The sequence below is a fragment of the Neofelis nebulosa genome, chromosome 5 (genome assembly GCF_028018385.1).
Source record: "Neofelis nebulosa isolate mNeoNeb1 chromosome 5, mNeoNeb1.pri, whole genome shotgun sequence".
In the NCBI taxonomy this organism is placed as follows: Eukaryota; Metazoa; Chordata; class Mammalia; order Carnivora; family Felidae; genus Neofelis; species Neofelis nebulosa.
Window position 1 is genome coordinate 44,514,043 of NC_080786.1, and position 27,887 is coordinate 44,541,929.

Here is a 27,887-nt window from a genome sequence, read left to right on the forward strand (position 1 = left end):
CCCCAGCTTTGGGTTCCGGCCTGAGTCCTACACTCGAACGCCCGCCGGTGGTGTATTCTGGGGTTGGAAGGTTCTTCCGCTAGCAAATCATTTTGAAAAGACGTAGCCTGGTGGATGCGCGTTGCCATGCTCAGTGGAAGATGAAACGACGTTTAAAATCCTGCACGCCCCCATGTGGAGCCTACATGAATAATATCAATAGCTAACATGTATTAAGCACTGTATCAGGAAATGTTCTTACATGTATTTACTTATTTAGAGTTGAGAAGAATTCTATGAGGTAGGTACCATTATTGTTCCCATGAGGGATAAGGAAACAGAGAAAGGTCAAGCGACTGAAACTAACTTTTATAGAGCTATTAGTTTGCACAGAGTTTTTGTATATGTTATCTTATTTGATTGATCTAATTTAATTCGCTCAAGAGCTATGACCTTGTTTTTACAGATGACGAATCAAAGCTCCAAAGATCACATAATAAGCCAGAGACACAGCTGGAAGGAGAGGGTCAGATCCCTTGACGACCTGCTCCAAAGCCCATCATTCTACACAGCAGGCTGAAACCTGAAGGTTTGTAACAATTTCTATGAGTGATTATGAATTAAGATAAAGATGATGATGACAAGGGGTGCCTGGGTGGGTCAGTTGGTTGAAGCCTCTGACTCTCGTTTTTGGTTCGGGTCAGGATCTCACGGTGTGTGGGTTTGACCCCAGCATTGGGCTCTGTGCTGACAGCGCGAGGAGCCTGCTTTAGGGATTCTGTTTCCATCTCTCTCTGCCCCTCCCCTGCCTGTGCGCTCTCTCTTTCTCTTTGTCTCTCAAAAATAAATAAATAAACATTAATAATAATAAAAAAAGGTGATGATGACAACAATGACTGATGCTTGCAGAGTTCAGAACAATATTTTTATCTTTATGTGTTGAGACAGTGTGAAAATGTGGGTCTTTTCCCAGCTTTTTCTTCTCACCTGCTGTGGTTCAAATATCAGAGACTATGGAATTGCCAATTGATAGGAACAGGACTTTCCAAATCTCACCCCTCTTGGTGGGGAAGTTGGTGGGGGGAAAGAGAAGAGGGAGTAGAGAGAGATTTCATATCTATTGTTATATGTAGGGATTGAGATAATTCTCTCTATACTATCTCCTGGGCAGAAATGAAAATTGGAAGTTGTTTTAGCTCTGTTTGCTGTGTGTACCTTGTCCTTCACATTGAAATTGTTTGTTTCCTCCACAGAAAGGAGGGGCACAGAAAGGAATGTCTTTAAATTTGTCAGTTAGGTCTTGAAGCAGCATTTGCAGAGAGAGCACAATATTTTCTTAGACTGTAAGTTGGAGATCAGCAAAAATAGCATTGTTTCCTGAAGAAGCTTTTATTCCTAATTGAGAAAATGTCTATTATTTAAGAATAGTTTTCGGAAAAAAGTAAAATCATGATTTTTTGACAAATATATAATGGACACATGTCAAAGATTGTAGTGAATCCATGGGTTAATGAGGGGATCATTGCAGTAAGAACCAGTTTCAGCTGGCACAAAGGAGATACTTCAAGAATCATACATTCATGGGGAATAAGAAATGCCTAAATGAATCTACAAGTAGATATAATACTATGCCAATATGATATAGCCTTTCTTCCCTGTGATCTCAGGGACTAAAAATGCGGGTGGCGGGGGTGAAGGTGGCGAATAGAAGTAACAGAATGGAGTGGCCAAAGAAAGTGATCAAGAAGCCAAGTTATAGCTGGGGGGAAGCAGCCTGGGAGTTAGAACTCTCTGGGACAATTTACAGAGCAACTTTTTTTGGTTTGTTTTTAAAAAAATTTTTTGTAAATGTTTATTTATTTTTGAAACAGGAGCAACAGAACATGAGCAGGGGAGGGGCAGAGAGAGAGGGAGACACAGAATCAGAAGCAGGCTCCAGGTCCTGTGCTGTTAGTACAGAGCCTGATGTGGGGCTGGAACTCACAAGCTGTGAGATCATGACTTGAGCTGAAGTCAGACGCTCAACCAACTGAGCCACCCAGGCACCCCCAGAGCAATGTTTTATTACTAAATATCATATCATAGTTTAGAGGAAATTACCTGAATGAAAAATCTGAAGTCTAGATTCCAGATCTGGTTTTCATACTTCCTATAAGGCCTCCAACAAGTTGTTTTTAAATGTTATAAACTTAGCCTCTTGATTTTTTTTTTTTTTTGAGAGAGAAAGAGAGCAAGAGAGTGTGCATGCAAGCAGTGGAGGGGCAGAGGAAGAGGGAGAGAGAGGAGTTTAGGCAGGCTCCATGCTCAGCACGAAGCCCAACATAGGGCGTGATTCCACAAGCTGGGGCTCAATCCCACAACTCCGGAATCCTGACTTGAGCCAAAATCAAGAGTCAGACGCTCAACCGACTGAGCCACCCAGGTGCCCCATTATACTGTATTGACTTCACTTGATTGTCTCCTTTACTTTAGTGTCATCTCCACAGGTGTTTTAATGATGATTGCCCTTCTGTGCCATACAGGGCTGTTATCATGCTTAAATGAATTAATAAGTTCACATTAAGGAATTGATTTTTAAATATTTATTTATTTTGAGAGAGAGCGATGGAAAGCAAGCTGGGGAGGGGCAGAGAGAGAGGGAGACAGAATCCCACGCAGGCTCTGCACCATCAGCACAGAGCCCAGTGCAGGGCACAAACTCATGAACAGTGAGACTGTGACCTGAGCCAAAATCAAGAGTTGGACACTTAACCAACTGAGCTACCCAGGAACCCCAAGAAATTTATTTTAATGATCAAATTAAACAATAAATTAATGTTAAACAACTGAAAGATTTGCAAACTGGAGCATTTCTATTTTATAGCAGATTTTATGTGCCCAAATCATTGAGAATTCTGTGTGCATAATCATCCTAAAATCCATTCATTTGGTGCAACAAATGTTTGTTGAGCAATTATTCAAAGGTGCAAGCATATGCTATGCCTTGGCAGTTTGGAGGTGAACAAAACAATGTCTTTCCCTCTACACGATGACAATAAATTGAGGGGGACAATTAGGTGAAGTCAATATGAGTATGATGAGCTAATACTTGAGGTTTGAACAAAATGATTTGGAACCCCACAGAGAAGGTAGCAACTTCTACTGATTAACTGATTAACTCTGATTCCAATAAGATTCAGGCTAAGTGTCCCAGGGTATGCCTATACATGCTAATACTAATGCTTTACAATTGTATTACATTATAAGTACGTAAGGTCTTAAAGTCACTTCGTGCCATTTTACTTCTGGGGCTAAAGTGAAGAAAGTATACTCAGTATTTTTTCATTTGATTTTGGCAGGGAAAAAGGCTTCATATCAATTGTCCTCTTGCATGCTTTCCTTATTTTTCTATTTCCTTCCACCTCATCCACTTTCCTTTTCCTTGAGATATCCCCACATTCCTTTTTCCTTCTCAGACATCCCAGCCCCAGAATCTTTGCACCAGAATTTCCTTGGCTGTGTTTCGATGTTATGTAAAATATCATCCTCTGCAAGGAATTGCAGTTTGGTTCAGCATGCATGCTGTCACGAGGATAAGAGCCTGGTCATACCCATCACTCACATGGATTGCCCTCTCATGGGTCTGAATCTGGCGCAAAATGCATGAATTAGTTCCTTTGATTTTTTAAAAATTATTTTAGTTCACCTTTTCAATTGGATTATAAAATAGGTACATAAAATGGAAAAGATAAAAAATACTTTTTGTTGAATTTTCTCATATTGAACACACCTAGTTACCCAGGTCAAGAAATATAATGTTACCAGTGCCCCAGAACCTGGGTCCTCTTCCAGTTACTATCTATCCCTTCTTGTCTCTACAATGAACTAGCACCTATACACATGCTGCCTTATATCTCTTTGGCATCATCTTTGTATTTTCTTTTACATTAATCTTCTATGTGGCCCAACTCCAAATATATCTAACTTGAAACTTAAAGTTATTTTTTAAAAATGAACTTTAGGGGGGCGCCTGGGTGGCTCAGTCAGTTAAGTGTCCGACTTCAGCTCAGCTCATGATCTTAGAGTCTGTGAGTTCGAGCCCCGCATGTCAGCTGTGCTGACAGCTCAGAGCCTGGAGCCTGCTTCAGATTCTGTGTCTCCCTCTCTCTCTGCCCCTCCCCTGCTCTTGATCTGTCTCTCTCTGTCTCAAAAATAAATAAAAACATTAAAAATTTAAAAAGAAAATTTTAACAAAAGTTTTACACCAAAAACTAAAAAAAAATGATGAAAGAGAGGAAGATATAAATAAATGGTGACATATACCATGGATAGAGAAATGCATCATGGGTTGCAAGATTCGATATTATTAAGATATCACGTGTGCCCTATCAAAATCCCAACGGGTTTTTTTTTTTTAATAGAGAATGACAAGTTTATTTAAAAATCTATATGGAGGGGCGCCTGGGTGGCTCAGTCGGTTAAGCGTCCGACTTCAGCTCAGCTCACGATCTCGCGGTCCGTGAGTTCGAGCCCCGCGTCAGGCTCTGTGCTGACAGCTCAGAGCCTGGAGCCTGCTTCCGATTCTGTGTCTCCCTCTCTCTCTGACCCTCCCCCCGTTCATGCTCTGTCTCTCTCTGTCTCAAAAATAAATAAACTTAAAAAAAATAAGAATAAAAAATAAAAATCTATATGGAAAGGGGCACGTGGGTGGCTCAGTCAGTTGAAGCGTCCAACTTCGGCTCAGGTCATGATCTTGCAGTCTGTGGGTTTGAGCCCCATGTTGGGCTCTGTGCTGATAGCTGGGAGCCTGGAGCCTGCTTCCAATTCTGTGCCCCCCCCTCCCCACCCCTTCCCCACTCATGCTCTGTCTCGCTCTGTCTCTCTTTAGAGACATTTATTTTAATAAATAAATGTTAAAAAAAAATATCTATATGGAAATGAAAGGACTAAGAAAAGCCAAAATAAACTCGGAAAAAGAAGAACAAAGCTGGAATAGTCATACTACCTGATTTCAAAGCCCACTATAAAACTATAGTAATTAAGACAGTGTGGTATAGTATAATTATAAGTAAGTAGATCAATGGAACAAAATAGAGAGTCTGGAAATAGATCCATAAATATTGTAAACTGATATTTGACAAAGATACCAAGGTAATTCAATGAGAGAAAAGATGGTTTTTTCAACAACTGGTGCTACAGCAATTTGATAAACAGGGGGAGAAAATGAATCCTGACGCTCACGTCGTATTACACACACAAACATAATTCAAGATGGACTATAGACCTAACGTAAAAACTAAAACTATGAAACCTCTAGAAGAAAACATACAAGAATATCTTCACAACTTTGAGATAGGCAGAGGATTCTTAAAGAGAAAATGGAAGACGTTAGCCATAAAAGAAAAAAAATGATAAATTGTACTTCATCAAAGTTAAAAACTTTCATTCATCAAAAGGCGCCATTAATAAAATGAAAAAGTGAGCCACAGCCTGTGAAAAAAATATTTGCAATACATATATCTGTATGTATTTGTATCATACAGAGAATTTGTATCATGAGTATGTAAAAATCTCCAATAAACTAATAATTAAAAGACAACCCAATATTTCGGATGGGCAAAAATCTTGAGTTGATACTTCACAAAAGATATACAAATGACCAATAAGCACATGAAAAAGCCTGCAGTATCATTAGTCATCAAGGAAATGTAAATTAATACCATAATGAAATGTCATTTCAAACCCACTAGAATAACAAAATCAAAAACACTGATGACACCAAATTTTGACAAGTATGTGAAACAACCAGAACATTTGTACATTGTTAATGGGAGTATAAAATCATAAAACCACTTTGGAGAACTGTTACGCAATTTCTTATAATGTTAAATGTACATTTATCCAATGTATTATCCAATAATTCCACTCCTAGGTATTTGCCCAAGAAAAATGAAAGCTTATGTCCAGAAAAAGACCTTTACAATAATATTCATAGTAGTTTTATTCACAACAACACAGAACTATAGGCAACCCAAATACACATACAGCTGAACAGATAAATTATGGTGTATCCATACAATGGAATATACTAGGTAATAAAGAAAAGTCAAAGAAAGATCTGAATGAAGGAAGTATAGATATTGGAGTTATTAGACCTGGACTCCAAAATAACTATGAATAATATGTCCAAAACATTGGATGACAGATGAAAATTTTAATCAGAGAAGTAAAAACTGTAAAAAAAAAAAAAAAGAAAAGAAAGAAAGAAACAAATTAGAACACAAATATACAATAGAAAGAATTAAAAGTAATAGTTCACTGTAAAAAGCTAAACTATTAAAATTGATAAAAACCATTTATGTTTCATAACAATAAATCATCAGCAAGACTATTTATGACAGAAAAGTAGAGAAAGCAAAAGTTACCAATACCAGGAATGAAAAAGAATATCACTACAGGGAGAGAGAAAAGAATATACTATTGATACATGCGACAGCATAAATATTACACGGAGCAACAAAAGCAAACAGAAGTGACCAGTCGTATGATTTCTTTGACTAGAAAACTTTATGCATGGATACAGAAATCAGAGAAGTGGATGCCTATAGGGGATTAGGATGGACTTAGTTATAGGAGCTTGGAGAGACTTTCTGGGGAAATGGAAGTATTTGCATCTTGACTGGGGTATTGGTTATATTGATGTATATATTTGTCAGAGCCATAGAATCTTATGTTTAAGATTTGTGCAATTCATTGTGTGTATCAATTTTAAAAAATTAATGGAAAGCAATGTTTTAGCAGAAGTTCAAAAGATATCTAAGACCAGAACTTGACTTTTGTAGGAGGATGTTTGTAACCGTCCTACTTTTAAAATGAATTTATTTTTATTATGTTCTACATTAATATGGTTTAAAAAAAGAGAAAGCATTAAAAATAAACCCAGGAAAACAAAAAAAGAGAAACTGTAAAAGTTCTCACCCCCATTCTTGGTTCCCATCCTTCCAGTTTTCCTACTCTGTAAGGCGACTACTACCTTCCATTTCTTATAGATTCTTTCTCAAACTATGCAAAACACATGCCTGGAATGTTCACTGCCAGTGATGGAATTCAAGAAAACCTGATGTTAGATGTTAAATATGCTGTTGATAGTTGTGTAGCATTAGAACTATTATTAGAACTTATAGCATTAATTACTTGAAATGTTAACATTAGAACTGAAGGTTCTGTTTGATCAGGTCTTTGCCCAAACTGAGGTTGTCATGACTCTTCAAAGCACGATTTCTGGAGGATTTTCACATGCTGTCAGGCCTCCTTGTGTGGTCAGGTTAGAAATGCTCTTTTTGGCTAGAACTCTTGCTATTCCTAACTGCTGAAGCCATCGTTTCTCTTTAAAGGCACTGCAAGAAAACAAGACAAAAAAAATTGTAAGGAAGTCCAATCTTGTCCCTGTTTGTTGCTGAAATGATAGAAATCTTAAGGTTCATTTTGTAACTGTGGTTAGTTTATCTTCTCACACAGATAGGTTATAAAATAGAAAGTTGGAATCTTTCTGAAACTGGTTCCTTGTGAAGCAGTGGAAGTGTTATTTTCCCAAGCAATACTAGAAATTTAGCACTCACACCTAGAATCAGAAAACCACTCAATATCATACAGAATTCTCTAGCTTGAACCTTTTTCTATATCCCCAGGCATCCTTATATAGATGATATATTCTCTGGTGTCTCCCTTCTCTTCCTTTTCCTCCCCAACAGAAACATGTTATTTTTCATTGATAAGAATTAAATAGCCTTGGGGAGCCTGGGTGGGCTCAGTCAGTTAAGTGTCAGACTCTTGATTTTGGCTCAGGTCATGATCTCAGTGTCAAGGGTTCAGTCCTGTATCAGGCTCCGCGCTGAGTGTGGAGTCTGCTTAAGATTCTCTCTCTCTCCCTCTGCCTCTCTCCCCTGCTTGTACACTCTCTCTAAAATTAAAAAAAAAAAAAGTTTTTAATTAAAAAAAATGATATTAAATAGGCTTTAAGTGAAATGCAGTGAAATTTAATGTTTTATAGTAGCTATTCCCTGACTATATGCTAATAAGGACTTGTAGATTTGAATATCATTACTCCCACTTTGTAGGATATAAATGTGATTTACTTTATTTTTTTTAAGTTTACTTATCTATTTTGAGAAAGACAGACATAGTGCAAGTGGGGGAGGGGCAGCAAGAGAGGGAGACAGAAAATCCTAAGCAGGCTCCGCACCTCAGCATGGAGCTGGACATGGGGCTTGAACCCACAAAAACATGAGATCGTGACCTGAGCCGAAACCAGGAGTCAGATGCTTAACCAACTGAGCCACCCAGGCATCCCAAATGTGATTTACTTTAGAGGGGTCCTCTGAGGTTCTGTCCTTTTTGTCTTCCTCTCTCTCTGCACCCTCATCCTGGGAGGCCTTATTTACTAATTGCTTCAACTCACATATCCATGACTCCTAAATCCTGACTGACACTTCCAATTTCCATGTCTTTTGTCTTCTTTCTAAACCTACCCCCTTCAGTATCCTTGCTCTAATAACACAGTGACTTGGCTATCTCCTCACCATCTCTAACTCCAGAAATAAAACTCAATTCCTCCTTCTCTCTCTACTTCTACATCTAATTAGCAAAGTTTGCAGATTGTTCCTCAGAAATATCTGTCATATTTGGCTTTTCTCCTCTTCCCTACTATTTCTGCTCTAGTCCAGGTCTTTATCATTCTTTGCTTCCTTTATTGAAGCCTCCTAACTCTACTGTAGGCCTTCCACAGCTTCAGTAAGACTTCTTCCCAGTGACTCTAACACACATCTCCACCAGATACATCTTCCAGAATAAACACAAACTGATTATGTGACTTGTCTGATAAAAAAAAAAAAAAAAAACAAAACTTCCATGATCTTCCTACCTACTTCCTAACAAGAAGCACACTCTCCACTTGGGCACCCAAGACGCTTCTCCATGCAGTCTACCTTGCTAGTTTCATCTTTAGCCGGTTTCTCCCTGTCCCCTAAAATGCCTTTTGCAGATCTGCTGACTTCTTTGAAAACTAAATTTCTCTCTTACCCTTTCATAAAACAGTGCCCTTGACCATGATGGCACCTGTACCTGGCTCCTTTTCTTTACCACCACCCCTTTTGTCTGGCAAAGTTCTTGAAATTTAAAGGGCTTCCACCAATTCTATCAGAAGCAATCTTGCATAAAATTACCTTAGTATTTCAAATATTTGAACTCCATCCAACTTTGCCTCATTCATCATTAATGTTCTGGATTAACTCCTTGCTTTACCTTTGCATGTTTGCATTCTGCCTAGCACTTCACTGGGACATAATAAGCAGTTAAGAATGTTTTAAAAGTGCATCTTTTGATTTCTAATGTACATCTATTGATAAAACTAATCAGTGCTTCCTTTCTTATGTTTACAGCATGATTTTAAGATAACTATATAATTTTTCAATGTTTATTTATTTTGAGAGAGAGAGCGCTGTTGTGCACATGCATGCACAGGGGAGGAGCAGAGAGAGAAGGAGAGAGAATCCCAAGCAGACTCCTCACTGTCAGCAAAGAGCCCAATGTGGGGCTTGAGCTCACCAACCACGAGTTCATGACCCAAGCTGAAATCAAGAGTCTGATGCTTACCCAACTGAGCCACCCAGGCACCCCAATGTTTTCAATTAATAATTTTCTTGGGTATTTTTATAGAATTTTAGGTTATCTCTTATACATTCTAGTCAGAGATAGCTCACGAATTATGAAAATTAAAGTTGTTAAGCAGTTAGTTTCATTGTGCTGTTCCAAATTTTGCCAGTTTTATAGCCCGATTACTCTGACCACTAGGTGGCAGCAGCTTAGCTGAAATAAAGTAGAGTGGAAATAAAGACAAATACTGAAAGACAACTGAAACAATCTAGCCTTGTTTTTTTTCTTTCCTTTTCATTATATTGAGTAAGGGGGAAAACCACTCATAAATCTATATTCTACTGTAATATTAGAACGCAAAAAAACCACATAAGTAATGGATGGGACCTGAGATCTGATCAGAGTTGTGTTTTCAGTGAAATCTGATGACCAATGTCAAATTTTATCTTATGAAATGAATGTGCCTGAAAAGTCCACTCCTGATACACTGGTTTTTGTCTTTAAATGTGACAATGGATTACTTTTTAAGCTGACCTTAAATATTAATGTCAACTCTATCACCCTGTCCAATATAGATCTTTCCCAACCAATATATCTTGCCCAGTAAGTCAGCTGAAGTCTTTATGGTTCAGTCTGTTATTTACTTGTTCCTTTCTTTCCTTCCACTTTCATTACCATCCAGTCTTCCATGACACTTTTAATGTGTCTCTCCCCCATTTCAAGTCTCTCCCTTCTCCCTTTAATTATTAACAATTTCTTATTAGTTAAAAAAAGAGTCAAGGGGCCTTGTTATTTTTATTTTATTTTTAGAGAGAAAGAACATGTGAGTGGGGGATGGGATAGAGGGAAGGAGAGAGAGAGAATGAGAGAGAGACAGAGAGAGAGAGAGACAGAGAGAGAACCTCAAGCAGGCTCCATGCTTAGGCCGGAGCCCAATGCAGGGCTCACTCCCCGGGATCATGACCTGAGACAAAATTAAGAGTTGGACACTCAACCAACGGAGCCACCCAGGTGCCCCAGACCTTGTTATTTGATACAACTCTTTCTACTGTCTCTTTTCTTTCCGAAAGCCTGAGGAGTAAAATGATTTTTACTACACAGATACTACACAGATTGGATTGGCCAGTAAAATCAATTCATTTTGTCCTAGACACAAGGCTAAGATGAGGTCCTTGAAGCTGGATACTGATGCATTCGTACAACCTGTATTACATTATATGGCATGGTAGGGCTTCATGGACCACTTCCTGCCCTAGAGCGGCCCTATTAAAGGTTTGTCCTTATGTATTTAAAGAGAAAACGTTACCTGGCCACGGCTAAGCAGTAGATGGCGTTCTCCCTTGGAGTCTTACCACTGTGCTCTGAGAAGCACGCAAAGGACGATTTGAGTAAAAAGTCAGCACTGGGTGTTGCATAGTAAAAAGATGGGTGTGAATAGCCCACTCTTGAAACTGGAGGGAGGGGGATTTGGGGGAGATATGTATTTTTTATGAACTTTTCTTTTTTCTTAGCTGCAGCAGTAATTTTTTTCTGATTTTGTTGTTGCTGTCTTTGTAATTTAAAGGATGTATTTGCATCTACCGGTGGAGGTAATTTCAAGGTTTGTCGTCTTGTGATCTGCTGTGAAATTGCCAAAGGATTGATAGGTTTCTTGCTTGCAGTTTCTTCCTTGAGAGGTGGTAGCTTACCCACAGTGCTTTGTGAGTCCTTGTTCTGAGCCTTATGCCAGCCCTTGGAGGTCATTTGTGGTGTGGTGAAACCATCCACCATCACAGTGTCTCCAACTTTTGCCCCAAGGACCCTTGCGCTGCAAAGCTGGCCTTTATTAAGGTTGTGACTCTGAGCTTTGAGGACCCATTGTTTTATTTTAATATAAATCCTCATGGGAACTGATATTTTCGGAAAAGAAACCATGGACCACATTTTGCTCAATAAATACAATACACAGTCTTTATGCTTGTGTTTAAATGCGATGGTCAGGGGGATTTGCCCCGCTGCGTTTTTACATTCCAGGCACAGCACGCTGCAGTTGACAAAGGCCTTCAGAATCAACAGTTGGCCCGCTTCTGCAGCTGCATGAATGGGGCATTTAGAGACATCTGCATGAAGGGCTTCATGGCACCATGCTCGATAGGGGTGAACACCGACAGCCTCATCGGGCCGCACGCCCTGCTTCAGGGCCCATTCAGTGAGCTCGATGTACCCATAGAAGGCGGCGATGAACAGGGCTACCTTTTTCTGATACCTGAATGAATGAAACAAGTGGGAGTGGGTGTTTAGTAAGTCAGCAAACTGATAATGTAGTTACAAAACATACTAGTTAAGATGTTTATTTCTTCTTAACTTTTACATAGAATGTTCTCAGGAAAGGTGTATGGTAATATACAGCTTAAACTGCACAGATCCTGCTGGTATAGATTATCCCATTATGCACAGGCAAATAATTCAAAGTGGGCTCCTTGGAGTGGTTTTCTTTTTTATGAAACTCAAAGTCCCAGTGAAAACAGGTAACCTTTATATTAATTGGGAAAGTACTGGAAGAAATCCAGCACATTTTAGAACTATGGATTTCTATGTTTGTTTTGTCTTTTCTACCATCAGCCCTTATTTTCTGGCTTCTTAAAGTCTCTACTGCTATTCAGATCTAAACCACTACGTTGCACTCCCACCAGCACCAGTGCCATAGTCTCCTAACTGTCTCCCACCTCCTTGTATTTCCCTACGGGCTTTTCCTCACACAGCGCTCAGTGACCTTTTTATCCCCGAAACGGGAGATAGTTTATCCTCTGTTCCGAACCTTCCAATAGCTTCCCATTGCAATTGAAATCCTAACTCCTCACCTTGACCTACAAGGCCTCTTACAATCAGGCCCCTGCCCTGCTCTCCTGCCCCACTTTCCACAACCCCCTTCCCTGTCACTGTCCTAGAGCCACACTGGCCTTCCTACTATCCCTCCCCATAAAGCATAAGTTGAATGACTGGTGGGGGCTGTTCAGAGAAATAAGAATTAGGGAGGCAAACCTAGACAGAGTTCACTAAGTATTGTCCAGGATATACTTGGGCAGGGCTATCGGACCCCATTATAGAGATGGAGGCAAGCTTGCCTGGCATCATCCAAAACCACCTACATCCAAAACCAACTGACCCTCCTGTCTCTGATTACATGCTCACCACACCATCTTTTGATGTGTATGCGGCTTCCTGTGTAATTTTCCTGTACAAGGAGATGACCTTCTCAGAACATGTGGGTCTCCAGGACCCACAGTTAGATTATAACTAATTAGAATTATGCCTTAATACAGTGGCATTTTGGTTCACACATCATTTTTTTTCCCCCAAAATTCATTAGTGCAAATCAGCATCTCTGAATGTGATCAATTTTCTTATTTTGGGGAGAAGAGTCCCTCTTGGAGGGACTAACTGGCCTTTGCTTTCATATTGTTACCTAGACTAACTGATTCTATCTTCTAAATGTTATCTTTTCACAGTCGAGTTTTCTTAGCCACACCTCTGCTGTCATAAGCTTCGTTCAGGCCACTGTTACGTCTTGACTATCTCCCTGTCCCCTGCCTGCCTCTATTCCTCACACTGCAACCAGAGCAATGTTCTAAAATGCAGGTCTCATCATGGCTTTTCTCTACCTTCAATGTCTTCCCAGAACTTAAAAGATAAAGCCCAAGTTCCTTCACAATTCTACAGGTGCCTGCAAGAGCTGGCCTCTCCTTATCCTTCTAGCCTCCGGCCACTAGCTCCCTCTCACTTCATGACCTACCATGTGGAACTTGTTTCAGTTCTTTGAAGCTATTCTCTTGCCCCCTGGGACTTTGTTCATGTGGTTCCATCAATTTTGGAATATCTTTTTTTTTTTTTCCCTCCCTTCCATTTGCCTAAGTATCAGCCCTTCAGACGTCAGTTGCCTTTCTCAGGATGCTTTACCTGATCCCCTAAGTCTAGTTAGTTGCCCACTGTATACATTCCCAATCCAATATCATGGATCATGACTGTATCCATGTCATGACTCTTTCATACTGAATGGTGACAGCAACAGCACGTAGCAATTATGTCCCGCTTTCCATGTGCCAACCAGCCCTCTAAATCCCGATGATTTAGTCACACAATCTCTGAAACAGTTCTGTGAGACAGATGCAATTATTACTCCCTTTTCCTCAAGGAGGAAACAAGTACAGGATGACTGTATAACTTGCCCAAGTTTACACACTAAACACTTGGAGAGTAGGGCTATGAACCTAGGCAGAAGGGCCCTGGAGTTTGTGTCCCTAATCATTTTGCAATTCTGCTTCTCCAGGAATTGGTGACTTGTTTCTTGGAAGGCAGCGGTGCTCACCACTATACCACCAACGCACACTGTTGCTTGTTTTTTTTGTTTCCTTTACTGGATTGTAAGGTTGAAGGCAGGGACCATATCTTGTTTATTGGTATATTCCTAGGATCATGTGTGGTATATGCTCAATAGATCATTGCTGATTGGGTGACAGAATAAAAGGAGCTTTTTAGCCTGATCATGTATATTCTCTGAGCTGATAGGTCTTTTTTTCTCTTTTTCCCCTCCTCCCCTGTGTGCCTCTGTCCATCCGGTTCCTATGTGTGTGTGTGTGTGTTTTAGCATGATGAGAATACAGATAGCGTGGGCAGGGAGATTGCAGTCTGGGAACCCATCACCAGAGCCGATAAGGCCTGGAACTGAGTGAGCCTGTGGGCCCAGCTGGGTCAGCTGAGCCACGCGCATGGGTGTACATTGGGGGCAGGGTCTAAAGCAGGCACACAGCCACACCCCCCACTGCTCACCCTCCTCAGATTTTACTTAAGGATTAAGTCAAGTGGAATGGTTAAGCATCTGAGCATTAGAATTAAATTGTTAGGATTTGGTATCTAGTTGTGCGCTGGCTAGCTGTGTGACATTGGTGATAAAAGAGTATCTACCTCATAAAATTGTTCTAAGTATAAAATTAGGTAATACATGTAACACAGTGTCTTGTTACAAAGTACTCAATAAATATGCACTATTAAAGTAACAATGCAATACAAGCCATTTCTTCGGATTTAGAACATGAAAAAAGGGAAGTATCACTATCTCTAAATAGAAATTAATTCAGAATATTGAATATTATATACAATCGCAGAAGCTGTTTTCTATTCTGTCACTTCTTAGAGCCCTTAGAGCTCTTGCTGGGTGTGTGGGCTTCTGTAAAGCATGATTGAATCACCAGGAGGGGTCCCTGTCCTAAAATACCATTGAATTAAAACCTAAAGAGTAATGCAACTTACATGTATGAGAAGCTGCTGACTGCAGAGATACATTAAAATGACCACCTGCTTCTCTGAGCCTACCATCCACTGCCCCAGTCACACATGTTCATGTATGGCAGAAGTATGAAGGCTTGTATTAAAAGCAGTTTGAAAAATTCCTTGGGAGCTCAGGGAGAGGCAGCCAATGTTTCAGCCAATCAGTTAGCAATCAGTGCTTTTTAGGATATTGAATATGAGGGTGGCAAGGTACTTATTCTGACGGGCTTTCAAAGTGCTGTTAAAAGTCTGATTTCCAAACCAAACTGACATCACTTATTTAAATAGTGTTTCCTGAGGAAAGTCTACCTGAATTGCAATCCATCACCAAAGGCAGTCAGCCTTGGTGACATCCCTGCTATCTTTTTCCAGCAAATATCTCAATAATAATTTCAGGTTAATTCATGCTAAGTGGAATTGGCATGGCGCGGCACTCCAGCTGTAGAGTGAATTGATGGCTCAAGGTCCTATGGAAGTTCAGTAAAAATTACTTAATTTAGCATTTGTCTTATCTCCATACTTGAGTACTGGTCCTTCATTTGATAAATAGCGTTGGACTTTAAGTTTTTGTCCCAGAAGACAACCCATCAGAAATTCCTTCCATCCATCCCAGACGTCCAAACGAAGTGTTGTGCCTGTGGATCAAGAGAGGCAGTTAATCATCCCAGTCTATCACTGTGGTTTGGAAATCCATAAAACTTCTAAGGATAGCTTTCTTCAACAGAGGCACAAGCTAGATGCAAATTGAAAAGTAACCTTGGACTAAGTAGACAGGGATGCTATTTTTAGCTTAGGCCTGCAGTCACTTGGAAAAGCCATTTAACTTCTGTGCACTTCCATTTTCCCAGCTGCACAGCAATTGCATATAATGCTGCAATACTTTTTTGCACCTATCTTCAACGTTTTTTTTTTTTTAATTAATTAATTTATTTATTTTTGGGACAGAGAGAGACAGAGCATGAACGGGGGAGGGGCAGAGAGAGAGGGAGACACAGAATCGGAAACAGGCTCCCGGCTCCGAGCCATCAGCCCAGAGCCTGACGCGGGGCTCGAACTCACGGACCGCGAGATCGTGACCTGGCTGAAGTCGGACGCTTAACCGACTGCGCCACCCAGGCGCCCCGCACCTATCTTAAAATAGTCCTGTGGACATTGATTCCGTGCTGACATATACATCACCATGTAGGGGCGCCTGGATGGCTCAATCGGTTAAGCATCTATCTTTGGCTCAGGTCATGATCTCACGGTTCGTGAGTTCTAGCCCTACATTGGACTCTGTGCTTACAGCTCAGAGTCTGGAGCCTGCTTCGGATACTGTGTCCCCCTTTCTCTCTGCCCCTCCCCTGCTTATACTCTTTCTCTCTCTCTCAAAAATAAATAAACATTAAAAAAATTTATACATCACCATGTCAACTGAAGCCAGTATGTTGGAAAAGGAAACTGAAGAAACTGTGACAGGACTAATGGGCTTTTGGGGCCGTTAGCTTACAAGCGGGCTGTGGGTGGAGTTGAATGATCCTTTCGTTTTATCCTTCACAGAATAGATATTCTGTATTATGAACATGAAAGTAATCTGTTAATTGCCACTGGAGAATTTTTTTTTTTTTTTTAATGGGGAAAGAGAGGAAGTGCAAGTAGGGCAGAAGGGCAGAGGAAGAGAGAGAGAGAATCCCAAGCAGGCTCCACATTCAGCATGCAGCCTGATCCCAAGACCCTGGGATCATGACCTGAGCTGAAATCAAGAGTCACACACTCAACTGACTGAACCACCCAGGCATCCTGCTGCTGGAGAATTTGTCACTTGCTCCTCAAAAGTCTACTCTCTCCTGGTCTATGCTAGGTAGCACCACATACCCTTTGTCCTTCAGGCTGGTGTTTTTTAGGAATCTTTCCTCAGCCTTCTTTTCTTTCTCTACACATTCCCCCGGGGTAAAACCCAATCTCCTTCCTGTCTGGCTCACTCACTCACTCTGTCCCAGCCACTCTGACCTTTCACCTGTCCTTCAGACACACTACGTCTACTCCCATCTCAAGACCTGAAGACTTGTAATTTCTTTTGCTTCAAAGGGTCTTCATCCAGCTTTTCACAGGATAGTGTCCTTATTCAGTTTTCAGTTCAAGCATCATGTCCTCACAAAGGACCCTCTTGGCCACCACTGCCCCCTCCCCCCCGCCCCCAACTCCTTTAGTCTTTATCCTATGACTTTATTTTAACTTCTTCATAGCTCCTATCATCAGTACTTTAAATCACTTTTCTTGTTTGGACTTTTTTATTTTTCATGTCCTCATTAAAAAGAAAGTTCCTTCAAGACTTGCCACATAGCCTGGCACTTAATAAGTGCTCACTGAATATTGGCTGACTAAGGCAATCTCAGTGATGCTATTGGCTTCACTGACCACCCACATGGCGTTCATTCCAAAGTCCAAATCTCCACACCAGGCCTCTGCTTCAGCTCCAGAGTCCCCCTGCTGGGGACACAGGCACCTAAGAGAGTGCACTATAAACCCATTGTTCTGAAAGACCACTCATCTTTCCTCAACCTACTCTTCCTCCTGCGTTGTGTCTCAGTTTGTGGCACCACTGTCTTCCTTGTTACCTCCCTCAGCTAGACATTGAGGAGTTACTCTTTGTCCTTCCCTTTTTCTCATGCACAATAGCTAAGGCCTGAAAAGTTTATCTCATAAAAGTTTAAGAACCATTTCCTTGCCTCCGTCTCCCCGGCTCCACCCTATTTCAGGCCTAGATGATCTTTCACCTAAGTCTACCTCCGGAAGCTCCCACCAGCCTCCTCATCCCTTTATTCAGGTCTCTGCTCAACTGTCATCTCCTCTTCTAGCTAACCATCTAATAGCCTCCCCCCCCCCCCCCGCCCCATGCTACCACATGACTCCCTATTCCCATATCCTGTTTTCCTTTTACTAAGAAGTTCTCATTTCTATTTAAAATTTGCTCTTTTTCTGTTTACTTAGTGCTGCTTGCCTTTCCCACTGAACCGCAAGCTTCAAGATGCTAGGAATCTTGCCACTGTTGCTCACAGCTCTATGTTCACTTTCCTTGGTGGTGCCTGGCTCATGGTGGATGATCAGTAAATATTTGTTGAAGGAAATTCTACCCTATTTCCCGAATCCATTTTGGCCACCTGCTGCCCTCCTAGCCCTTTGTAGCCCAGGAGGCTGTCCTGCACTTCAGTGTGCACAACAGGCTGTTTCTGGCCTTGGGGTCTCTCCTTTTGCTGTCTGAATTCTTGTGACTTCTTACCCACGCCCTCCTGCCAATAGTTTATGATGCAACCCTGGAATCACCTCCTCCGGGAAGCCCTTCTTAATTATGTCATTAGCTCACCGCTCTAAATAGATAAAAGGACTGTTCAACTGGTTACCATAATGTATGTTGAAAGTCTTTATTGTTAAAAATACATTTCTGCTTTGGAATTCACAGTTTATAAACCCTGACAGAGAACTCTCTGAGCCCAAGCATTGTCTCATCCAGTCTGTGGGTTCTGTTCTAGTTATGCTTTTGGGCTGCAAGGAGGCCCTCAGGAAAATGGGGTTTATTGTACTGAGTCAAGGGCCAGATCTGCTGTACGTTGCGAACAAAAGTACTCAAGATGGGCCACTCCCCAACTCCCAGGAGCTCCAGGATCTCTCTCTCTTTCTCAAGCCCTCTAGCTCTTTGTGTCTCCTCCCTTTCTCTGCTAACAGGCTGCCCTGCCTTCTTACAGTTTGTCCTGCCGTAGCTGAGGTATGCGTGCAACATTGCTTTGCCATGACCCAACCTTACGTCATGACACTGTGAATTTTCTGCCCACACTGATAACCGGTTTTGTCTCTCTATATTTCCCAATTGGAATTCACAAGGCTAGTAATAATTAATGATAATAATATATTGAGTATGAACAGCTAATACTCATTGAATGCTTATTATATGCTCTCCATTATTCTAAGTACTTTACGTGAATAAGAGAATGTGACATTTACAACAATCCTAAGTATGGGTTGTATAATTCTCTCCATTTGACATCTAAGGAAACTGAGGCACTATGAGATTCAGTAAACTGCCCAGGTTTTACATACCCAGTAAGTAGTGGAATCAGGAGTTGTACCTAGGCAATCTGGCTTCTGTGCCTACATTCCTGTCCTCTGTGTTATCTTTGTCTCCAAACAAGAATTTAATTGACTCAGCTGTGAGAGCTGATGTCATTGGACAATCTGTAGATTGGCTGACTGCCTTTGAATCAATATGATGGCCTTGGCAGTAGGAACTGGGAATATGTGTGACTTGGCTTATCCATACATACCCTCAGGCCCAGACACATAGTAAGTTTATAATAAATACTTGCAGGTGTTTATTATCCTTGATGCAATAGATTTAGTTGCTCTGAAGCTTCTTGCTGTACTTAAACTTTCTTATTTAAAGGTTTGACTCCTATGGGTAGCACTGAAAACAAGGGACTTTAAACACTGTTCCAAGTACATTTATTTCATCTCCTGACTTAAGTGATTTGCTGTGTTTGTAGTTTACTATAAAAATTACCCATAGGGGCCCCTGGGTGGCTCAGTCAGTTGAGTCAACTCTTGATTTTGGCTCAGGTCACGATTCCAGGGTCATGGGACCGAGAACCACATCAGACTGTGGGCTGAGTTTGGAGCCTGCTTGAGATTCTCTCTCTCTCCCTTTGCCTCTCTGCCCCTGTCCCCAGCTCCTGCTCTCCCTCTCTCTTAAAAAAATTGTTATCCACAGATGAGCATTGAAAAGCCTGATTGACACTGTACCGCAGCCTCCTTGATCCTCTACAGCTGAGGCTGCACAGCTTCCATCTGAAGAGCCAGCCAAACTCTAGGCCCAGGAAATAACCTTAATTCTAGTAAAAGGGAATATGTTAAGCCAGTAGCTAAGGTGGGAAGTTGGCATTTCTGTTCATCTGGCTCAGATATTGTCTCAGTTCTAGCAAGTTGCCTTTTTATCCCTCCTGACCAAGCCCCCACCTTGTGCCCCAGAACATGAATGTCAGTATCCTACTCTACCTTTTGGGTTTTAGGACTGAGGTTCATCCATTCTTTGAGCCTGGAGCTGAAGTTCCTACTCTGAACCCCAATCCCTGGGGTTAGATTTCTGTTATGTGTTGTCAGAGCCTCTGATGTCAACAACTAGCTTGTCTGGTTTGTCACCTCTTATGTAATTTATTTATTTATTCATTCACTCACTACTTTGATGCTATGCTATGGCTCGCCCACCAGGCCCCTGCTGGGTCACCCTGGGGTCAACTTCTGTCTTCCTAAATGTAGTTGCAGACTGATCTGTCTACCTATCTCAGGGATCCCACCAGCAAGACTCATTTGAGACTAACTCCCCTTTTCCTGGCCCACCTGCCCTTTCCTAAGTGGTTGCCTAACATTAGGATCTCAGCTCTTCCTTGATCATCCTGTCCACTGTTGATGAACCCCGATTCTGAAAACTACAGAGAAGGCTATATGATTTAAATCCTCATCAGCAGTAGGGCACCTCCGTCGAGCCCTGTATTTTATTCTCCTTTAACTCCCTATCTGGAAACAATTGTTACACGTGTTTTAACTATTAATTTTAGTTCCTTGCAATGAAGCAGTCCTCATTTCTGAAGGAACAAAGGTAACAATGGATGGTTTTTCTCTTAATGCACAACTTTTGAAAATCCAGAGAACTTCTAAGCAAGTTAAGCATTTATTGGATAATCCTTCCATCCCAGTTGGTTTGTAATACTTCTTTTGTCACATATTAAATTTCTTCATAAGTTTAAGAATTCTGTTGGAAAAATAGAAATTTACTTGAAATATGCTTGTTGTAAATGGAAGTAAAACTAATGAGACCTAAGCTTCAGGACCTCTCACTATATGAGTTTTCTAATCCTCTCTTCTTAATTTTGAATTTTTTTCAAAGACCCCCAAAATTGTATATGTTTATAAAACCTGGATCTGCTCACTCTCTACTTGCAAACCCATCACCATGCCAAGCCATTCAGGAAAGCAGGTATGAGCAACAGTGCCTGTTCTAGGGAATTGTCTTCAACTTCTCCCTATGTGGTCCCTGTATCCCAAGTTTCCGGATTCCTCATCCATACTTTGAGGTCAATATCTGCCTATCTGATCTGAGATTTTTCTTCCTGAATATGGAAATCATTTCCCTGTTGTGGGTTTCCCCTCGTGGGAAGCAAAACAACACATTTATCAGAAATTAAAGAGCATGAATAAAAGTAGGTGCCAATAAAAGTTGGCAGTATAAATTGTTGGAAAGAACCCAATCCTGAGTGTGTGATTATGATTTATTAGCAGTATGACCTTGAGCTGGTCACTTAACTTCTTTGAACCTCATTTTTCTCATTTATAAAATGAATTAAAATAACATGTAGGTCTTCAAGGGGCCTAAGGGCTGGTAGAAGGGCCTTTGAGCCAGCTGAGATTTCAGGGTCTGAGCTGATAGGACCCTGCTTCTGGAATAGTCTCTGAGATACAATGTGCTCATTCTGGCCACGAATACATGCCACATGGCATTTATAGTGAAAAATACCAATGGCATCATTCTGTAAAGGAAAGGTATTCCTTCATTCACTTATTGGTAAGGCACAGTTGTTCCAGAAAGGATTAATGTCAGTTTATAAGCATATAGAAAATATAGACAGAGTAACTAGCAAACAAGCACATAGATAAGCAAGAGGAAAGCAAAAGCCAGGATAGAGATTTAAGAACTAGAAATGAGGCTCGTGGTGCCTGGGTGGCTTAGTTAAGCATCTGACTTCAGCTCAGGTCATGATCTTGCGGTTCATGAGTTCAAGCCCTGCATTGGGCTCTGTGCTGACAGCTCAGAGCCTGGATCCTGCTTCAGATTCTGTGTCTCCCTCTCTCTGCCCCTCTCCTGCTTGCACTCTCTCTCTCTCTCAATAAAAAATAAATATTTAAAAATTAAAAAAAAAACTAGAAATGAGGTTAAAATGAGCATATAAATGTCCCATACACATTGATACAAGAAAAGGTGGGTGTGGGTGTGTGGGTGTGTGTTGTACCTATATGATGTACCAATAAGCCTCAAGTCACAAAATCACAAATATTAGAGAATGTTTAGCTTTGGCAAATTCTTGATAAGTTAATCATTAAATATTCTATCACCAAAAACATCCTTTATCCTCTAATTACTTATCTTTTTTTTTTAATCCCTGAAATCTTTCTGTCTCCATCCTCTTTATTAAAACTGCTCTGAGCTCACCAGTGACCTTTAAGCCAAATCAAAAAGTTTTTCTCAGACATTGTCTTTGGCCTTTTACCAGCATCCTGAAAACAGTCTCTTCCTTGTCATCTGTGACAATGCAAAGTCCCAGTTCCCTCCCACTTCTGACAACTTTGCATGTCTCCTTTTCTGACTCCTCTTCTGTCTACTTGCCCTGACTTCAGCATGTCCTGACCACTGGCCTTTGGCCCTTGACATGTTCTTTTCTGTACTTACTCTCTCAGGAAAGCACGTCTCCTAGGGCTTGGCCCCTGACCCATGGGCAGGATGCCTACAGCAGTATCTGCTAACCCAACCCATCATTAAGCCCTCACACCATATTTGTCATGGAGTAGAATTAGACGATGTCACATGTACTTACAACTTTGCTACCAACTAGCAGAGTAACATTTAGGAAATAAACCATACTCTCTGAGTTTCTTTATATCTAAAGTTCAGGACCCAAAGCATAAGCTCCTTTTCCCAAATTTCACCACCACCGTCCTAGTGTCAGAGCCTTGGTGCTTCCCTCTTCTTAAATGTGATTAGCCTGACATCCTGTCTCTACTTCCTGGGTTTCTCAGATTCATCTCTTCTGTTGCTAGTGGAATTGGTTAATACTGGGATCCTCAGAAAGCCTGTTGTCATATCACCTTCCTTCTCTCTTCACTCCTATCTGTATTTCATGCTGCTTGCTACCAGATTAAACTTCTGCTAAAACATTTCTGTTCCAGAATGTACGTGGCTATGGTGGCAAGCATATTAAGCTTACATATTAAGCTCTGTTGCCTCACCCCTAAGACCCTTCTCAATCTGACCCCAGTTGTGTTTCCTATTGGTCTCAGCGAGGCTCCTCCACTCTTTGGAACAGTCTCCTGATATTTGTCTTCCCTGGATTAAACCCATGTTTGTGAACCTGTGGCTTGTGTTTTTCTTTTGGCTCAGAAGCCTGGAATGTCTTCCCTTCTTCATTTCAGATGATTATCTTTGTGTGCTCACACCCAGCATTCTCCAGAATGCCTTCCCTTGAGCCCTTCAGCCTACACTGAGCTGACTTATTGGATTATAACTAAATATATGTGCATGCCTTCTTTCTACCACTTTATTATAAATGCTTGGAGTGCAGAAGCAGTTCTGCATCTCTCTATATGAGCTAGTAAGTATTTCCAGACTAAATGAACTACTGAAGTCCTTGATTTTTTTTTTAAGTTTATTTCTTTATTTTGAGAGAGAGAGAGAGAACACAAGTGGGGTAGGGACAGATATAGAGGGAGAGAGAATTCCAAGCAGGCTTTGCGCTGTCAGCACAGAGCCCGACGCAGGGCTTGAACTCACAAATGGCGAAATCATGACCTGACCCAAGATCAAGAGTTGGATGCTTAACCAGCTGAGCCCCCCAGGCACCCCTGAAGTCCTTGATTTTCAATATGAGCTTGACTGTTTCTCAGAAGCCTTCTGATTTTCCACTGTCTTTAGAAAGGGGTCAATTTTCAACTCTTGATAGCATCAGGGATGACTCATTGACTGGGAAGGGGAGAACCTGGAAGACAGGCTGATCATAACTCCTTTACCCTCTAGTTAAAAAAGGTGGACTAGCTATTGAGGAACACTAGGGATGCTTTGCACAAAGATATGAAGCAGCCCAAAGACTTTTCCTCCCTTCTCTTTGAGGCTCTTCTTTCCTTGCCTCTCCTCCTATGGCCTGTGTTCTTTTTTTTTTTTTTAATTTTTTTTTCAACGTTTTTTATTTATTTTTGGGACAGAGAGAGACAGAGCATGAACGGGGGAGGGGCAGAGAGAGAGGGAGACACAGAAGCGGAAACAGGCTCCAGGCTCTGAGCCATCAGCCCAGAGCCTGATGCGGGGCTCGAACTCACGGACCGCGAGATTGTGACCTGGCTGAAGTCGGACGCTTAACCGACTGCGCCACCCAGGCACCCCTATGGCCTGTGTTCTAATGGTGGCCAAAGCAGTCTACTCTGGTCATACTCGAGCCCCTAGAACCTGACATTTGAAAACCATCATTCCTATGGGGTCATTTTAGGAGGCCTGGGTTATCCTTGACACATCCTGAGCAAATCATTTAACCATTTGGAATATTTTTGCTTTCTTTAAATCTATAAAAATTGGAGGTTAGACCAAGCCATTTCTAAATTCTCTTCTAGCTGTAAACTGTCATATCATAATCTGAGTACCATAGGCCTGAAGAGCAGTCACCCTAATTTTCTCATGTATCCTTTTATGTTTCATTAAATAACTAGATCATAAATTGCTTGGGGACAAATGCCTCTTGTGTGTCCTTGCTCACATAAGCCTCCACCATCTTCTGGGCAGGGCTGATCTCTTAGCAAGCATGCAGACTGGCATGTGCTTTACTGTGAGGTACTCTCAGGACAAATCCCAGAACATCACTTCCTTTGGTCAAAAACAGGATGATAAATGATGTCAAAAGTTTTGAGAGCCTCAATTAAAGTACCATGAAAGAATTAGCAAATATAAGAGTCAAGAGAAATAACAATAAATGAAAATTTAGCAGTTATAAAAAGCAAAACTGCCTAATTCAACGATGTTTACAAAGCCCTACTATAAATTGGGAGAAGTCCAATTCCATTGCAACAAATGTGACAACACAACGTTACCTAAACTTCTGCTAATTATCACAAAGATTCATTCACCTCAAGCAAGAATCTCTGTAAGGTTTGAACCATTTTCCAATAGAGTTAAAACAATCTGATGGTCCTTTGATTTTGTCTTCATGGTATATGGCTACAGCAGTCACAACCTGGAAGTACAATATTTAAATAAAGGTTGTAATATGTCCATCAGGGATGAATGCCAGCTCACTAATCTGTACATCAGGGATGAATGCCTGCACAGTATCTGCTTCATGCTGTTTAAAAGATTAATGTAACTGATAATATCTTAAAATAAGATTGCAAGTCTCACATGCTACCACTCGTGTTAAAAAGGAGAAAAAGAACGTGTATTTGAACTTCCTTCTATGTATTCTTGAAATATATTTTGAAAGAGAGACATATAAATTGGTCTGAGTTTTGCTCTTCTATCCCGAGGATATTAACAAGTTATCCTACTTTGAGAAAAGAGAACAAGACTTGGCAGGGCTATGAGACCTTTCTTATTTCTTAGTCTACAGACCCAGCTACCAGAGAGGTGTATGGATAATTTACATCCCCACTGAGGTTACAGAAGTTTTAGTTTGGAAACAATTCCTCCATTTGTTGCAAATCTGGTATTGAAGAACCCTAGCGCTGAGCAGTAGATAGTATCAAATATAGTGGGCAGTACCGATGTCTGTTTGGTAGTCCCTGAGGGTGTTGCAGTCATACATCTCCATTCCGTTTGGGGTCCGGAGACAGAAGACACTCACGGGAAAGCCACATCTCAGAGCTACCAGTGTTCTCAGATCAGACACTTTTTTACTAAGAAGGGAGATGTTCTCCATCATTGGCATTGTCTCTTGGGTCACAGCATTGAACACATAGAGAGTTGGCTTATTTTCTTCCTAAGGGGAAAGAGAAGGAGGGAACTTAAGAATAAGCACTGTCTTGGGGTTGGAGCAAGGGAAAAACGTTTCGGAGGGTGGCCCTAAGTGCCTGTAACTTCCATGATGTGGGTGCTAAGGATGAGGGCAAAGGCCATTTAGGTTCCCTGGCTTCTGGTCTAACTCTTGTTCTTCTGTCCCAAGGATATTAAGGAGTCCTCCTGCTTTGAGTAGCATAAAGAAGACTTGGCAGGGCTTTGAGACCCCTTTTTTTAGTCGGCAAACCCAGATACACAAGAGGCATGTTGATAATTGATATCCAAGCTGCACTTATAGAGGTGTTGGTTGAGAAACAACTCCACTGTTACGTTGTGCATTGATTTGGAAATACTGTGGATTCTTCGGGGCACTTGCGTGGCCCAGTTGGTTAAGCGTCTGACTCTTGATTTTGGTTCAGGTCATGATCTCACGGTTGTGGGATCAATCCCTGCATCAGGCTCTGCACTGACAGCATGGAGCCTGCTTGAGATTCTCTCTCTCCCACTCTCTCTGCCCCTCACATTCATGCTTTCTCTCTTTCTCTTTTTTTTTTTCTCAAAATAAATAAACATTAAAAAGAAAGAAATACAATGGATTCTAAACCTTTGGTCAGTTTTTAAAATCCTTTCTAAGAGGTTGTCTCTAAGGAGTGGAACCAAGTTCAAGATTGGGGGGATAGTTGGCTTATCATTTTATGCTTTTCATTGTCTGTATGGTTTGACTTAAAAAAAAAACAAACGTGTATTTATTTTTACTCTTTAAAAAGGGAAGTTCTAAATATAAGTGAAAATTTTCCTTTTTTCTTTTTCTTTTGCAATCCAAATAGGAAAGCAAGTGGCACTGATGGATCTGAAGTAGAGTTAAAATGGAAACTTTGGGGAAAATGTTCATTCTCCTGTTAACAACAGGTGAATCAAGCCAAACTAAAACTAAAAACACAGGAAACGGGAAATGTGAAGGGGGCGAAGAGAAGCTATTAACATTTTCACTCTTCTAACAAAAAAAGTGAAATTGACTTTACTTCCTCTTTATCGGATTCAGGACAATCATTTTTTTCCTCGAAGGCTTCTTGTTGGCTTGGCAGATTTGAATGCACAGTGCTGCCACTGTAACATGGGACTCTTGGAGAGGGGTCTTAAGTAAAACTGAGAAGGGGGCTCCAACCAGTCATTGCTCTCTTGTTCAGCCTCTGTTCTTCTCTCCCTTTCTCCTATCAAAATTTATTTCTGGATTCCCCAGGAGCCCCTCCCTGTTTCAGGCTTATAATACGTTATATTCATTCCCCTCCTCCCAGGTCACACATTGCCATGATATAATCAACATGCAGATCTCTTTGAAAGAGGCTTTAAAAGAGTAATGAATGTTATTGATGAACATTTAGGCTTCAAAGCTTTGATCTGGGGCCCATTTCAGTGACTCAAATCACCAGAAACAGGTTCCGGCCCTCTGTTTCCTGAGTCTGAAGGGCTTAGAACAGTTTTACTCAATAGCTTCTCATAAATCTGCTCAGTAAAAATTGAAAGGACATAGGTAGGATTCACCCTTTCCCTTTCACCATGTTTATGTTTTCCTATGGCTGCATTAAAGACCAACCTAATCCATGTGATACATATAGGTAGGAAGAAATTCTATGAAAACTGAATAAAAAGAGTGGGGGGGGGGAGAAAAATTATATTTTAGATAATAGCTGTTCCTTATTTCTTTTATGATTACCCTGATTTCTTGTTAGCCCTTGGTACCGATACTAATTTATAGTTAAAATTAAATGTGTAATGTGCAAACAAAATAGCAAAGGCCCAAGTCACTCTTAATGGCTAACTAGCAATTACATAATGTTACAGAGTTAAGTTAAAAAGGAGCTTCTAATAATATGAATAAACACAAGCATCTATAACCTAGGTATACATAAAGCTCTGAAACAAGTAATAAGTTAGAAATGCAAAATATACGGCAATGTTTAGATGAAAATCAAAAGTGTAAATAAGAAAATATTATTATTAATGAAGCCAGTTTCTTAAGTTGCAAGAAAATTAGCACCTACGGAATTTGTTATTTTATTTATTTATTTATTTTGAGTTTGTTCTTTCTTTTTTTTTCTTTTTTCTTTTCTTTTTTTTTTTTTTTAGCACCCAGGAACTTCCCAGGCCCATTTAATTCATAATGTATCTGGAATATAGTTCTCTTTGTAATATTTTAACT

The 27,887-nt window shown here is 40.7% G+C and overlaps 1 protein-coding gene and 1 long non-coding RNA gene across 2 annotated transcripts in view; one reads left to right on the forward strand and one right to left on the reverse strand.

The window, feature by feature from the left end:
* Positions 1–25: 25 nt before the first annotated feature.
* On the forward strand, positions 26–26,858 carry LOC131512003 (uncharacterized). The gene is made up of 3 exons (XR_009261867.1): positions 26–280; positions 446–568; positions 26,515–26,858. It is a non-coding gene; the product is annotated as an uncharacterized LOC131512003 (long non-coding RNA).
* ANKUB1 (ankyrin repeat and ubiquitin domain containing 1) overlaps positions 7,226–27,887 on the reverse strand; it is a 28,829-nt gene continuing 8,167 nt past the window's right edge. Inside the window, exons 3-6 of the mRNA XM_058730194.1 lie at positions 25,454–25,670; positions 15,434–15,548; positions 10,916–11,854; positions 7,226–7,355 (exon numbers count right to left, since the gene is read on the reverse strand). Coding sequence (XP_058586177.1) covers positions 7,226–7,355; positions 10,916–11,854; positions 15,434–15,548; positions 25,454–25,670 — 1,401 coding nt within the window. The remainder of the gene's footprint in view (positions 7,356–10,915; positions 11,855–15,433; positions 15,549–25,453; positions 25,671–27,887) is intronic.